The sequence below is a fragment of the Artemia franciscana genome, chromosome 8 (assembly GCF_032884065.1).
Source record: "Artemia franciscana chromosome 8, ASM3288406v1, whole genome shotgun sequence".
In the NCBI taxonomy this organism is placed as follows: Eukaryota; Metazoa; Arthropoda; class Branchiopoda; order Anostraca; family Artemiidae; genus Artemia; species Artemia franciscana.
Genome location: NC_088870.1, coordinates 15355720 through 15372234, shown reverse-complemented (window position 1 = coordinate 15372234; position 16515 = coordinate 15355720). Strand labels below are relative to the sequence as shown.

At 34.4% G+C, this 16515-nt stretch overlaps 1 protein-coding gene across 1 annotated transcript in view; it reads right to left on the bottom strand.

Moving 5' to 3' along the window:
- LOC136030036 (tuberin-like) overlaps positions 1–16515 on the bottom strand; it is a 142291-nt gene that overhangs the window by 103635 nt on the left and 22141 nt on the right. The window contains exons 6-8 of the mRNA XM_065708653.1: positions 10583–10736; positions 5919–6060; positions 3167–3470 (exon numbers count right to left, since the gene is read on the bottom strand). Of these exons, the coding sequence (XP_065564725.1) occupies positions 3167–3470; positions 5919–6060; positions 10583–10736 (600 nt within the window). The remainder of the gene's footprint in view (positions 1–3166; positions 3471–5918; positions 6061–10582; positions 10737–16515) is intronic.

Sequence of the window (16515 nt, the reverse complement as noted above, 5' to 3'; positions counted from 1 at the left end):
TTCAGATAAAACTTGAGAGATTGATTTGCACAGAACCCTCCTAAAAAGTCTAAACAGCACACTAAAATAGGTATTTTCGATTAAAGTGTGTTTATACTATTTTCTTATTTTAAGTTTATTCTTTTACTATTTTCTTATTTTGAGTAATTATGAACGTAAAGTAGTTTTTCAGGTATAACAGGGGTAAACCCACTTTCTGCTTTTACATGTAAGGATATTTAAAATAATCAAGAGTGGGTGCAACGAATAGAATTAAATTGGTTAAAAAAAGAAATAAATTGAGGAGAAAATAAACATACGCGCTTCACTTGAAAGTAAATTAAATGCGAAATCTAAGCAAAGGACATTTTATACATATATTAATTGTTGCTGACACAGACAAGACAAGTTAAAAAAAAACTTCCATTCTACTGATATAATTATTGGCAGAACAAGTTAAAGACAACCCTTTCATTGCCAAAATTATCTATATATTACTGACAAGAATGTCGACGAAATATTGTTCATTAACCATTCAGAAGTTGCTACACAAATTCGTGTTGTTCAGAAATTATTCACAGTGCTCACAATCATTCAAGTGTTGTTTAAAAGTTCTTCACAAATTATGTTCCTTGTAAAAATAAAATTACGTTCTTCATATTGAGGCTTCTTAAAAAGATTCTGAAGGACTTTGTCAGGTATTTAGATATGAAAAGTGTATGTAGAAGTGTTAAAAGATCGCCGTAACTTGGGTATCATAATGAATTTCCAATGCGTCATTGCAAATGCCCCATAAATGGGATAGAGTTATATAACCTAGATACTGCGCAGGAAATAGACCCAGTTATATTATTGCTATATTATTAACCATATAATGCAAATTATATTATCAATATAGTTGCTTATGATAATAATTATTACATTAATCAAGTATATAGATCAATATTATTGATTCAAGCGAAGTACACGTTACATGAATAGCAACTGAATATTTTTTAAAAAAAATTTCGGAAATACGTCAGTTAGAAAATTTCCCTAGTGTAGTTTTTGATTCATTTTACGTGACATTTTGATGAAGATACGGAATTGCCAGGATCTGCACAAGATCCGGTTTTCAAATCAACTGTCTGGGTCTATCCATACCAAAAAACAGAAAGATCAGGGAATCCGCTCTAAAGACCAACCAGGAATAACTATTTTATGACTGGTTTGCCTATTTTGGAGTAATTAAGTCTGGGCGTTCTCCCTGACCATATCCCAGATTTGCTAACAGTAGATCCTAATCTTTCGTGCAAAATAAAAATTGATCGAATTATGTATCAACCTCGGGAGGAGAGTGGCTAGACTCATTCGACATCTAAATCATAGGTAGCACAAAGCGCTGCCTAAGTAAAGAGCGATGTGGAAACAATGTATTTCTTTTTTAGACCCGTGCACTTCGTATCGAAGGACTTGTCGTAGAAACTTCGAAAAGGGCTCATTCGATTGGAAATTGAAAGGACTAGGGCCCTTTTTTTCCAGTCAAAAGTGACTGGAAGGAAACTAACCCTCCTCCCAAGCCCACCATTTCCCCAAACACATCCAATCAAAATCTAGGCCAACTTAATTACTCTAAAGGTCAAACCATGAATAATTATTTTATATGTCACATATAAAAGACAAAATATATACAAGGCCCGAAAATGGCGCACTAGGAAGCTTTTTTGAGACAACCAGAACACCATGAAATTTTTTTTCACCTACCCTGGTTTTATTTGTCGTGCACCTGTGTGTGTAGTACACTTATCAGTGTTTTAAAATTTATGCAATTAGATCCTTGAGAACGAAAAACACATATTGTAGGGATATACCCAGGAGAGCTCAGGAACCTACCTACCTCCCCCCCTAAAAAAAGCTAATCAAATTTTCCAAAATTTCTTGGCACTTTTGATGAAACTATACAATAGTGCTTTTATTATGCCCCCGTTGTAGTATTCGTTTTGAATAAAATTAATACTCCACTAATAAAACTAATAATAATACGTTGTAGTTTTAAATCCTGTGTACGTACCTATTGTAGTATATAGCCTACTCATTTGTGAGATCCACAAAAGACCCTATTGACTGTATACAATATTTATAATAACAATTATTCACTTGCCTTCAGACTTCGGGCATAAAAAAGAAAAAACATATACTCTCTTGTGAACAACCAAAACCTACTGAATTTCATCGTAAAAATGGTCCTGGGAAATACTGACTTCAGCTACCGGATATATCACAAAATCTTTTTCTGATCAGTGATTCGCCAGGTGTTATAAACAGTTATAATTTATTTAAATCTGAATATGTTTCTTTTCACAGATATTTTAATTAATATTAGCAGAATAGAGGTGTGATATTCATACTGGTGCCAGTGATTTAAGCAAGAACACTCTGTACAACGTCCTAGTAATCTCCCAAGATATCTTAATTGTTGACGTGGCCTGTGCCAAAATTTTATTTGTGTTTTTCAAAGTAACGTGGCTTCATGAGCCCAAATTTGAAAAGAGGGTCGCACGTATACGAGCAGTTGATTCGCTCAAACGTCAACTAAACAACAACACAACAACAGTTATCAGTTGTACAAAGTAAGCTATAAACAAGTTTCAGGCGTAGATGCGCAAAGTCTTAAAGGGAATATAAAGGAAGGAATACAAAAATATGGGTACTAGTAGTCAGTTCAAGATGTTCTACAGTACATAAACACAAACCCACAGATTTATCCTGAGGAAAATTTAAAGGAAGAAAGGGATAAAGAACATATTAGACAATATGGAAAAAACATGTAACTTCAGGGGTAACCTTATCCAAAATACCCCCACCCCCATGTGTAGTTACATGACTCATTAACTATTTGGCTTCTAAATAATCACTGATATTTCTAATCAGGACAGTCTTTGTGGTAAAAAGAGGCTCATAGTACACAATTATACTTTGAAATTTCAAAAATACACGGAAAACAATGGTCCATAATGAGCATAGAATACAAAAAAAAATCAAAAAGCTGGTGACTGTTTTCTTCAGCCTCACTAATTGATACAGCTAGGAAGAGAGTAAAACAATGTTCTTCTAACTTAGAACCACAGAAAATAAACAATTAATATTTAAAAAGATTGTCAATGCTGTTTGAATGACTAATAACCAAAAAAAATAATTAATACTTTACCTATTGAAATCTATCACAGATCCTAAAACTTCGATCGCCCTTGTTTGAATAACAGGTCGCTTTTCCTTCGTATAAAATGCATCAATAAAAGACTCCATTTGTTCAATCCAATCTGGATAAATAGGAGTAAAAAAGTCTTTTTTATAATTTATTAGTTTCATCACAGAACTTTCCGGTCTAGAGGCAGAGCAAAGCTGAATGCATGAGTAGAATATGTCCAAGTCACCATGAAATAGCTCATGCTCGATTAAATTTTCGATACTATCCAATATTGAATGGTATAAACCTGCAATGTATGGATTACCTGAAAAACAGAGAAATATTAAGCATTAAAATTAATTAAATTACCTAATCATCAAATAGAAAATTATTCTATATCTTTCCAAGTTTACCCACTTTTGAAAACGAAAGATCTTTCTTCTATTTGCATTCAGTATTTTCGTTTCTGTTCATTTTTACTTTTCCTTCATCTTGGTAACATATTATGAGAGTATTACACAAATCTGGAATAAATGATATATTAGAAAAGTTGTTGTAGAACGATATTACTCGTAATTTAAGCTCTCTCTCTTTCTCTCTCTCCATTTCTCGTGCAATTTTATTTTATGTTTGGTTCTTTTTCCAGACCATGCGAAAGCGAATGTCTACCAACTAAAGTACCATACTGAATGCCTTAGAAGATGTGGGAAGCGATCTTAGTGATTTAGATTCAACTTCATCGGCTTTTCGCCTTCAACTTCATCAGAACTAAGTCCGTCTCGTGTAGCTTATCAACCAAAGAAAAGTCAAAGGAAAAAGTCGTTGAACAGCAAAGGACTTGGAAGAAAGTTGTCACACAAACCCACCAGTAGGACTCGATAAGTCCTGAGGCTAATTTAGAAGAAATAGGGAGTGAAGCAAATCCTATAGATCTTTTTCTAACCTGCTTGAGCAATGGGCTTCTTCGACTTCTAATTTCTCCATCAAATCATTGTTCACTTCAGAATGGCAAAAATATCAACGTAATAGACAATGAACTTAAGACAAATCTGTTAAGATAAACTTAAGATATCTTAAAATAAACCTGTTAAGATAAACCTGATAAACCCCTTAAGATAATCTGTAAACGGGGTACCACTAACTTCCAAGCATGAGAGATTGCTGGGCTACTGATACTGACTTGCGTCTCCCTTTTGTATCCTCAATGATGTCCGAGAATCACATTCGAAGAGATTCTAAGAAACTGGCATGGTAGAGACAACTTGACAATCACAGTTGGCGAGAAAACCAGGTTTTTGAAGCTACGACCGATGAACGACCTGCTAAACTTCTGCTTCAAGCAGTTAGTGAAGCATGGAACTTACCTGAGTGTTGACGAGTTCATCATTCTTTCCAACGGACATTCCACTCTAAAGCAATATAATCCAATGAAGCCAAAAAAAGAGGTTACAAGCTTTGGTGATTGGCCTGCATGAGCAGTTATGTCTACAAATTTGACGTTTATCAAGAAAAAATTGTAAGCTTTCAAGGACGATTTAGCATTTGGATTTAGCGGTAGAGTCGTTCGACAAATGACTGAAGGTCTCAGTGAAAAAGAGCATATAGTCATCTTTGATAACTTTTTTCCGTCTGTCCCCCTTCTTGAGCTTGTGCCCTATTCGCTCAAATAGGAAGGGGCTACATATCATTACACCCGACAGAACTTTAGATAGAGGGAGCTTTAACCAAAAACATTGTGGATAGATTGTTGTCTATAAATAGATGGATTCCAAGACTGTTCTGCTTGTCTCCAACAACAAAGAACTATGATGGGTCTTCCTTCGTTAACATATTCTCTGATGTAGCAAAAGATTATAATAACCATATGGGGGATGCAGACCTTTCTGACCAGAAAAGGGCGGCCTATGGAAGAAATTAAGTCGTTGAAATGGTGGCACTGTCTTTTTTGGGGTTTTGGTTGATTTGACAATCTTCAATTCTCATGTTTTGACACCCTCCTTTATCCCGAAGAAAAATTGACACTGCTCGAGCTTCTAAGAAGGGTCGTGAGAGGACTTGTATCTATGCCACAGTCGAAGAGGAAAAATGGAAGCACTTTCCAGCAGGCTGTTGCAGTTAACAAGAAAAGACGGGGAAATTGTGTGCCTCGGTTTCAGACGAGATTCGTCTTAGTGGTCTGGGCAAGCACTGTCCTCGCTTTGTTTCTCAACGGTTAAGATATTAAATGGGCTCTCTAAAGCAATTTGAGTCAAGACCGTTCTCGGTTTGCTTCAAATTTGGTGTAACGCTGTGGATCAATGAACGGAAGAATTGCTGTTGAGTATCCTCAATGAGAGAGGTGTAATTAACATTTTCGATCGAAATTTCCCATTCAGAATAAATTTGTTTTTTCTTTTAGAAAAAAGTGACTTGCTCAGCGGGATTTCTCGGTCCCTTCGGCAAGAATTTGATCAGGTTGCGCAGCGAAACCGCGGAGTCCCGTATTGAACAAACGCAGTTCTTACTCATTTTAGCAATTTTTATCAGCATATTCGAAATCAGCGTATCTTTCTGTTCAAGAATCATATATCTTTCGTCAGAATTGATCGAAAAATAAGGGCTTAGTCGTGAAAGGGTTAAAACAAACATAGTAAGAAAGGCAGAAGCAAACCTTTCAAAGTTTGGAACGATTAAATTAAATTTTGGTAGTTCCCATTAAAAACAGTAGAAGAACGGCCTAGTTTGCTGAACAGCATACGAATTTATCAGAACTTACTGAACAATATAAACTTACTTTGAAGAGAGTTAATCGTCTCCAACAACTGAAAAACAGAGCTCCAAACAAGACTCAAAACTTCTCCTCTTTGTACCTCAATCAGGCGGTAGATGGCTTGCAAACACTCATATGTAACTAACGGGTGGTTAGCCTTTAAAGCCTAAAAATAAAGCTTAATAATTTTAGTTACCGATTAAAATTACTTTATTTAAAATATAATTAATTAAGTATATAAATAATTTTCTTCTGTTTTCCGTTCTGTTCTTTTCTTTGTATGTCCTTCTAAACAATACAATTCCCATTTTTTCAACTCACTGAAATTACTCTTGTACTCTTACAACAGTTTCGAATTACAAAATTACTCTTAAAACCCAAGAGTAAGAGGGTAAGTGACGAGGAATGCATTAAAATGTGCAAAATAGGGAAAAGAGAAATATCACCATTTAAAACTTGGCAAAGCCAAGCACCTTGCAGCACTTGCCCCCTCCCCCCACAGGTAATTTTCTGTTCATGCTGCAACCAATTTCGCATTGTTATCCATTTTATGGATAACTGTAATATAGATACTAAATAATATATATTTTAAATAATATAGATAACTTTCAAAAAACAGCCCTTTGTATTAGAAAATACAAAAAACTTAAACCGCTTTTACTTTACCTTTATTAATTAAATCCTTTTTTAAGCGAACATTTTAATAAATTTTTCTTCAATGCATCTCAGGTTCATTGCCTATGATACTTGCTACTCATTTTAATTTCATGTTATGCTTCAAGAAACAAAACTGATTAATATATATATGTATATATATATATATATATATATATATATATATATATATATATATATATATATATATATATATATATATATATATATATATATATATATATATATATATATATATATATATATATATATATATAATAATGAATCAATCTGTTTATTAAGAGAAAATAAAGAAAAATTACAAAGCTTTAGACCCCCCAAAAGGCCCTTTGGCCTGTGATGGTGGGAGACTAAACATTACATCAATTAATACAGAAGAAAAGCAACAAAAAACAAAACAATTACATATATGTTTACGTAGCAAAATCAATTAATAAAGGAAGTGGGAAAAAATGAATATAGAAAAAAGAAAAGAAACGAAAAACAACAAAGCAAAATAATGACATATCTGCTTATGTACTAAAATCAATTAATAAATGAATATAGTAAAAAAAAGAGAAGAAAAAAAAAGAGAAAAACATACCAATCAAAGCAAGTGGAATACATAAATTGAAAAAAGAGAGAGAAGGGAGGAGGTACCTGAATTTTGGGTATTGGAAGTGGTCAGTCGGGAAGATATTAAAAAAATTTTCAACACAAAATATCAGGACATTTAAAAAAATTTCAAAATTCTTTTGAAACTACCAAACGAGTGACATTCTTGAGCTGAATCATGTAGGCTGTTCCAAACTTTATGAAAAGCAGTTAATATTGCTTGAATTGCGAGTCCTAGACTACCAGTGGTCCTAGAATGTTGCGAGAGGGCTCATTCGAACGGAAGTTAAAAGCTATAGTGCCCTTTTTAAGCAACCGAAAAATTGGAGAGCAACTAGGCCCCCTCCAACGCTCATTTTATCCCAGAGTCACTGGATCAAAATTTTGAGGTAAGCATTTTGTTCAGCATAGTCAAAAAATCGAGTGTCAAGGACAACTTAACCCCCCACAGTCCCCAGGGGAAGGGCTGCAAGTTGTGAACTTTGCGCATTGTTTACATTTAGTATTGGTATTGGGATGCATACAGACATTTTCAGGGGGGAACTTTTCTGGTTGGGGAGGGGGTCAGGTGGAGAGGGTTACGTGGAAATAATTTTCCATGGAGGAATTTTTTACGGGGAAGAGAATTTTCCATGAAAGGGCACCCGATTTCCCAGTATTATTTCAAAGACGATCAGAAATTAAATACAAAAAAAAAAGTTTTTTCAACTGAAAGTAAGGAGCAACATTAAAACTTATAACGAACAGAAATTGTTACGTATATGAGGGGGTGCGCCCCCTCGTCAATATCTCGATTTTTACGCTAAAGTTTTTTTAGTACTATCAAAAGAGCTATTTATTATAATTAAATGGCCTTTGTGATTCATGGGTCATTCTTAAAGAATTGGAACAAAATTTGAACTCTAGCGTAAAGAGAGAGAAATTGACGAGGGGGCGCACCCCCTCATATACGTAATAATTTCTGTTCGCTTTAAGTTTTAATGTTGCTCCTTACTTTCAGTTGAAAAATTTTCGCACAGTCTAATTTAGGACAACCTGTCCGCATATCTAATGAGAATCGAAATTGCAGAAAGGCAAACTTTCTGCGAGGCAAAGAATACTTGTTCAGTGCAATTGGTGAATTTTCTTTCGTTTAATTCTGGCTTTTTTTTTTTCTTTGTTCAGTATTCTATTCTCCTCTTGTTAGATTCACTTCGAAAGGTCAGACTTTGTTTATTTTTATTTTATTTTCCATGAACACTGAGGACGACTTGGAGGAGGTCCTTGTCGAAATATCTGCTTGTCCTTCGTCTTCATATATTGCCACTGGCTCACTAAATCCTTGCTTTCTCACCTATTTAATTTTATTTTTCATTTATTATATCCTTTTCTTTCTTAGTTTCATACATCATATATAGCCAGTGTGGTCTTAGAATGTAATTATCAACATCCTATAACTATCGCAGCCACAAATCTTAATCTGGGGGTCGGGCAAGGGAGCGTAGTTTTTTCAGGGGCAGGAATCGTAAATTTGAATGAAAAATGAGCTTATCAGACGAAGAATAGCCCTACCCCCTTTGTGTAGAAATAGGCTAGTGATTTATCTGAAAAACATCAGCACTTTACGCATTCTTTGCTTTAACTAAATTTTTATCTAATGGGCGAGGGCCTGTGGTAAACTAACCAATGTTTACTTCAAGTCAAAACGTGATGTTTTAAGCGTGAGGCGTAAGCACTGCGAGGTCGGTGTCAGTTTTATTTCATTTCATCCAGGTGTGGGAGTCATTAAAAATTAAGGTTTTAGCTTTGGAGTCTGGAAAACAATCGAGTACCCTTAGGATTTGGAGTCGGTTAAAAAAAACTACTCTAACTTCACGTAGAAGCATAACGCCAGATTATTAAACTTGATCATTTTTTTTTTTTTTTTACTTATATTTGGAATACGTCAGGGCGTCCTTTCGGCATCTTCTCGTCAAAATAACACATACATAAACAGAGTATGAGGAAAATGTCGATTTTTTAGGAGAAGGAAAACACTAATCATGGGATCTCTCTATTGGTCATGCGTAATAAATAGAAACAATGGACGAGAAAAAATAACAATACTACATTAATTGAAAGTCTAACAGAAAAAAATAAACGATTACTAAAAAAAAAAATTCTTGGAGCGAGTAGGATTATTTCTTGGACAAAAACAGGCTATTCCTTTTTACCACTTTGTTTTAACTAAATCTCGAGAATATTTTTAAGGGTTCCCATACAAGTCAACCTCCTTTTAACTAATTCAACTCAACCTATTTAAAACTCCACCAACCTATCCCACCATCCTCATTTAATTCAACCCTGTACAACTCAGTCCTCATTCAACTGACCCCCATATAATTCAACCGTCATTTACACCAACCCTTATTTAGTTCCCCTCCCCCCGCCAACTCAAACCAAAATCGATTCAACTGCTGCAACAGGTTGCGTTACACTAGGTTAAGTGATGTTGAGTTGAATGAGAGTTGATTTGCATTAAGGTTAAATTAAGCAGGGGTTGAGTTGCACAGGTTTGAATTAAATGCAGGTTGAGTTGCTTGAGGTTGGATCGAACGGAAGTTGATTTAAGGGGGTTGAATTAAATGGGAGCTACACGTACACGTTTTTTTGGGTTGGTCCTATGCACCACCAAAGGCATGAAAAAATGCTGCTTTCAGTAGTTGATGTTCGGTGTAACGAAGCGGTATGCAAAAGTAAGATTTAGGGTTTGGCTCCTACAATTTTCCGAATCAGAGTCAAATATGAACCTCTGTGAGAGTCGAAAAAAATGATGCTTGATACCTAGGAATTAGGGTCGATATCTATAATGTACGTTCTCCGTAACCCTGGCTTGATAAGCGTCAAGGAAGCCATTTCTGGTTCATGTTACTCTCATGTTACTGGATGTAAAAAAGTTTGTCAGCCTTTGTACCCTTGCGCAATCTTACAGTGAATACAAATTTCAAGGAGTTCCTGCAGGGTATATTCTACTTAGCTTTTTTCATTTTCTTGTTTCGGATTTCTAAGATTTTCGTTCTTTTTTTTTATTTTACTTCTCATTTAAATTTATTAAAAATTTTACCACTTCATATTTTCCAAGGTTTTCTTACAAACCTCAAACTACTTAAAATAACAACGTTTCTGAACCCTTATACCTTTGCAGAACCCTTAACCAAACTAGACGTCCCAAGGATTTCCTGCAAGACACATGCTACATTTTTTATATGGTTTCAGATCATTTTCTTCATTTTCTTTTCACTTTTTCATAATGGTTCATTTTAAAATTCTCACATGATTTCACCACATCTCACTCTTTCTCATGGAGCCTCTTGGAAGCTTTTTTTGGAGCAATATAGTTCCGAGGAGTCCCAGCTAGGAAAACACTTAATAAAAAAACTTACTTAGTAAAAAGTAAATACCTTCTTAAACGCTGGTAAGATGAGCAAGGGTGAGATTTGCACTTGATTTTGGGTTTTTTGAACTTGGATACTTGGTCCACCCCACTGAGAAAGACTAAGAAAAAATATGGCTCCTCGTAACAGCACAGGATCACTATGGGCCTTTTCACAGTACCTAAAATTATACTGTTTCTAACTTTTAGTTTTTGACCAAAATATTGTTCAAATAAAGTTGGAAGGAAGAAAAGGAAAGAAAAACAAAAAGAAAGTATAACAGTTCAAAATAGGGATGAAACCTTTTAATCGACATTGAACAGATACATAATTTTTTAACTGGATATTTCGAAAACATATACAGTGTTCATCATCAGCAGTAAACTAAATGTCTTTTAGTTCTACTGCTGATGATGAACACTGTATATGTGTTCGAAATATCCAGTTAAAAACTTTTATATCTGTTCACTGTCGATTAAAAGGTTTCATCCCTATTTTGAACTGATATACTTTCTTCATAGAAAGGCAGTGTGGTCTTCGAAGTTATAAAACAGAAAGAGAGGAAAAAGAAAATATGGCTCCTCGTAACAGCACCGGACCACTATAACCACTTTTCACAGTACCTAAACATATACTAATTCTTACTTCTAATTTTAGATTTTGATTAAAATATCGTTCAAAAAAGAAGAAAAAAGTTAGAAGTAAGAAAAGGAACGAAAAACAAAAAGAAGGGACGAAGAAAATATGGGTAACAGCCCTGAACCACTAAAACCACATTTCACATTACCTAAAAATATACTAATTCTTACTTTTAATTTTATATTTTGATCAAAGTATTGTTCAAAAAGGAAGAAAAAAAGAAATAAGGAAGAAAAGGAAAGAAAAACAGAAAGAGGGAAGAAAGAAAATATGGCTCCTCGTAACAGCACTGGGCAACTTCAACCACCTTTCACAGTACCTAAAATTACACCAATTCTAACTTCTAATTTTAGATCTTGATCAAGATATCGTTCAAAACACGAAGAAAAAAGGAAAGAAGGAAAAAAAGGAAAGAAAAACAGAGAGGCAGAAAGAAAATACGGCTCCTCGTAACAGCACTGGACCACTATAAATACTTTTCACAGTACCTAAAATTATACTATTTCAACTTCTAATTTTAGATTTTCATCAAAATATTGTTCAAAAAAGGAAGAAAGAAAGAAAGAAGGAAGAAAAGGAAAGAAAAACAGAAAGAGGGGAGAAAGAAAATACGGTTCCTCGTAACATCACTGGGCAACTACAACCACCTTTCACGGTACCTAAAATTATACTAATTCTAACTTCTAATTTTAGATTTTGATCAAAATACTGTTCAAAAAAGGAAGAAAAAAAGAAATAAGGAAGAAGAGGAAAGAAAAACGGAAAGAGGGGAGAAAGAAAATATAGCTCCTCGTAACAACACTGGGCAAGAAGAAAGAAAAGGAAATAGAAACAGAGAGGGCAGAAAGAAAATATGGCTCCTAGTAACAGCACTGTGCAACTACAACCACTTTTCACAGTACCTAAAATTATACTAATTCTAACTTCTAATTTTAGATTTTGATCAAAATATTGTTCAAAAAAGGAAGAAAAAAAAGAAAGAAGGAAGAAAAGGAAAGAAGAACAGAAAGAAAGGAGAAAGAAAATATGGCTCCTCGTAACAGCACTGGACAACTATAACCACTTTTCACAGTACCTAAAATTATACTAATTCTTACTTTAATTTTAGATTTTGATCAAAATATTGTTCAAAAAGGGAAGAAAAAAAGAAAGAAGGAGGTAAAGGAAAGAAAAACAGAAAGAGGGGAGAAAGAAAATATGGCTCCTCGCAACAGCACTGGGCCACTACGACCACTTTTTACAGTACCTAAAATTATACTATTTCTAACTTTTAGTTTTAGATTTTGATCTAAACATTGTTAAAAAAAATTAGAAGGAAGAAAAGGAAAGAAAAACACAAAGAGGGGACAAAGAAAATATGGCTCCTCGTAACAACACAGGACCGCTATAACCACTTTTCACGGTACCTAAACATATACTAATTCTTACTTTGAATTTTAGATTTTGATCAAAATATTATTCAAAAAGGAAGAAAAAGAGAAAGAAGAAAGAAAATGAAAGAAAAACAGAAAGAGGGAAAAAAAAATATAGCTCCTCGTAACAGCACTGGGCCACTAAAACCACTTTTCACAGTACCTAATATTACACTAATTCTAAATTTTGTTCTATATTTTAATCAAAATATTGTTCAAAAAAGGAAGAAAAAAAGAAAGAAGGAAGAAAAGGAAAGAAATACAGAAAGACGGGAGAAAAAAACATGGCTCTTTGTAACAGCACTGGACCAGTATAACCACTTTTCACAGTATCTAAAATTATACTAATTCTTACTTTTAATTTCAGATTTTGATCAAAATATCGTTCAAAATAGGAAGAAAAAAGAAAGAAGGGAGAAAAGGAAAGAAAAACAGAGAGGGGAGAAAGAAAATATGGCTCCTCGTAACAGTACTAGGCCACTAAAACCACTTTCCACAGTGCCTAAAATTATACGAGGTCTAACTTATAGTTTTAGATTCAAATTAAAGCCTCATTCAAAAAAAGGAAGAAGGAAAAGCCATAGTAAGAAAATTGAAAACAGAAAACATTGAATATGTATAGACAATCATTCAGCCAGAATTCCCAGAGCAAGAAATGTTCTGGATTTCGGAATATTTTAGCTTTAAAAATGACACTATAATAAATAAATAACAGTTATAATAATACAGCGGATTGAGAAATAATGGTATAACTGATATATATTAATACCTAATAATAAAATCATCAAAAGTTAGGGCCCTTGAAAGTGCTTTCAAATTCCTACCCCGAGCCTTTTAAAAAATTCAATAAATGGCTAAAAAGCGAATTGCATGCAAAACACGAGACGCTTTTTGATAAATCTTAAACGTTCCTTTCCAATAGTTGGAAAAGGTTCAGAAAAAATTCAAGTAGCTTTCAAGGCTTCTTTCAAGTTCCTACCCTGAGCCTTTTAAAAGCACAACAAATGGCTAAAAAGCAAATTACATGCAAAAAACATTGGACATTTTTAGACAGATTTTAAAAGATTTTACCCCAGACACTTAGCAAAGGTTTGAAAAGTTTGCTTTCAATGTACTTTCAAAGGTGCTTGAAGTTCTAGCCCTGAGCCTTTTAAAAATTTCATCAAATGATTAAAAAACAAATTATGCACAAAGCATGGGACATTTTTAGATACATATTAAAAGATTTTACCCGACACTTGGCAAAGATTTGAAAAAAAAAAGGTTGGCGTTCGAGGTACTTTCAAGTTAACACCATGAGTCTTTTAATAAGTTCGAAAAACGGCTAAAAGCAAATTAAACACAAAAAATGGGACATTTTTGGACAGATTTTTAAAAGATCTTTACCCTGACACTCGGTGAAGGTTCGAAAAAAAAAATTTTGTGCCAGAAATATTCTGTCGAAATATAACAAAAATATTATCGTTTTATACTCTTTTAGTCTTCCGGGGGGGGGGGAAGACAAATACCTAATCAGTCCTCCTGGGTATGTTCGTAACTTTTGCGCACGTACATTACGGTAAATGGATTAGCTTTCAGAGCTGTTCAGAAAAGTGACTCGAGTTCTATATTTATTCCTATTTTAGCCTCAAAGCCCTTGACTGACTTTCCGAATATTCTTAAAGAAATTATCAAAGTGAGCAGTCGTTAACCTAACATGAAAAAAAAATTCTGAACAAAATTCTGATTTTTATAAATTAGATTCTAAAAACAGAACTTGACACCTTTTTAAATACTACATGCAGATTAAATAGAAAATGGGTTTTACTCTATCCTGGGAAGTTGTTTTGCAAAACTGCGAAACATTTTTTCCAGTAATGAATGTAAAGCCTGAATTAAAGCTGGCAGGGTGTCTTCTACTTCACCCCAGATTCCCCCCTCCCCTACTCATAATACTTCCAGAGTTTGTGGCGCCAGCCTTAACTTTGAAACTTTTTTGGGCTATTCTGCTTCTCAAGCACTTTCATGAACGAATATATGGTACAAATTTGGACCCTAGAAGATGTTTCCAAGTTCCTAGCTCGAACCTTTCACTGCTTATAAACCTCAAAAGAATCCACTAAGGCGGTTCTTAATTTTAGAATAATATACTTGTTGTAATTTTTATGAATTTTAGCTTAGAAACTGATTCTGTTGGACTTTCAAAAATGGATTAACAGTCTAAACTACTATCAGAGAACGTATTGATTTGCCCTGAATCGTTTTTCTACTTGCAAGCCTTGAAAGATTCTACGAGGACGGCTTTTTTTATTGGATTTAATTGTTTACGTTGATTTAATTTTTACATTAAATTTGGTTTAGTGACACTTTCTCTCGGACTCTAGGACATGAGTTAACAGCCCAAATTGCTACCTGGGAAGGAGTTCCAAAGTTAATATTTTATACACTTCTCTTGTCGTAAGTCTTGAAAACGTTTCGGGAAGCCAGGTTTTAACCTTGAAATAGTCCTGTTTTTTTTTCTTGTCTCTTGGACTTTAATGAGTAGGTCTAAGGTAAAAAAAAAGTTTAGGCTTTCTGGGAAAACTTTCTTTAGTTTTTAAAAAAGAGTAGTTGAGGTAGCTCAACGGAAATTTCAAAAATTTATCGGTTTTTTTAATTTAGGTGAATCCTGGAAATTTTATTTCTTTGAAATATTGAATAAATTCCGCCTGTAGAGCAATTGTTTCCCATGCACTGTAAATTTGGAAGGTGTATTCAGGCTCATAAACCAACTAAATCCTTACTTTTCATGAATAATAATTCTGAGAGGACAGGTCAACTTTGAAAAAAAAAATTGAGTCAAGCTAAGAATCTACTTTCCTTGTATTTTAGGACTTGGCAAGGTAGTTCCTAGGATTTGGGACTGAGCCCAGTTTAATCTTTTTTATCGATTTTCCAGGAATCTTTCTATCCTTAGAATTAGAGACAGAGTGGACGCCTTTTTAGATCCTATTTTAATATGTAAATTTATTTTGAGTTTCTTTCAGCCGGCAATGACCGAGATATAATTCCTGACACTCCATTTATGATTCTTGATGTAAATGAAGAACCACCGTCTCCAGAAGAAATCATAGCCGCTGTCAGAAAGCTGAGGAACGGAAGAATGCCAGGAGTAGATGGCATTACATCTGAGATGTTGAAAACTTCAGTCCGCGACTGCATGACAGTTTGGGTTGAGCTGCTAACTCAGATATGGAGTGACCAGAAAGTGCCCAGTGACTGGACGAAAGGAACCATTATTAAGCTCATCAAAAAAGGCGATGCGCTTGTTTGTGGAAACTGGAGAGGTGTTAACATAATGCCGATACCTTGTAAAGTTTTGTCAATTATTATACTACAACGCCTACAGCAGAAACTGGACCAACATCTTCGTGATGAAGAACACGGCTTCCGACCTGGAGGATCATGTGCAGACCTAATTTTCACGCTGAGAATGCTGGTTGACGACTCAAAGGAATGGAATAAAAAGCTATATCTTCTTTTCATTGACCTAGAAAAGGCCTTTGACTCGGTTGACCGAAAAATCTTATGAAAAATCCTCAAATACTATGGAATACCCCACAAGATAGTAGAACTGATTATCACCCTGTACAAAGAAACAGAATGCTGTGTTCGAACAGAAAACGGAGTTACAAGATACTTCAAAATCATGACTGGTGTCAAGCAAGGATGTGTATTATCACCACTTTTATTTTCAATAGTTATGGACTACGTACTCAGCAAACAACATCAAACAGCTCACAGATCTTGACTTTACAGATGATATAGTACTACTAGAAGGCGCCAAAGATCGATTACAGCTGCTATTTGATGAAATCTCAGAAAAGGCCTGAGAGGTCGGATTGTCGATCAACGTCGACAAATCAAAAAGTATGTCCACATCTGGCTCCC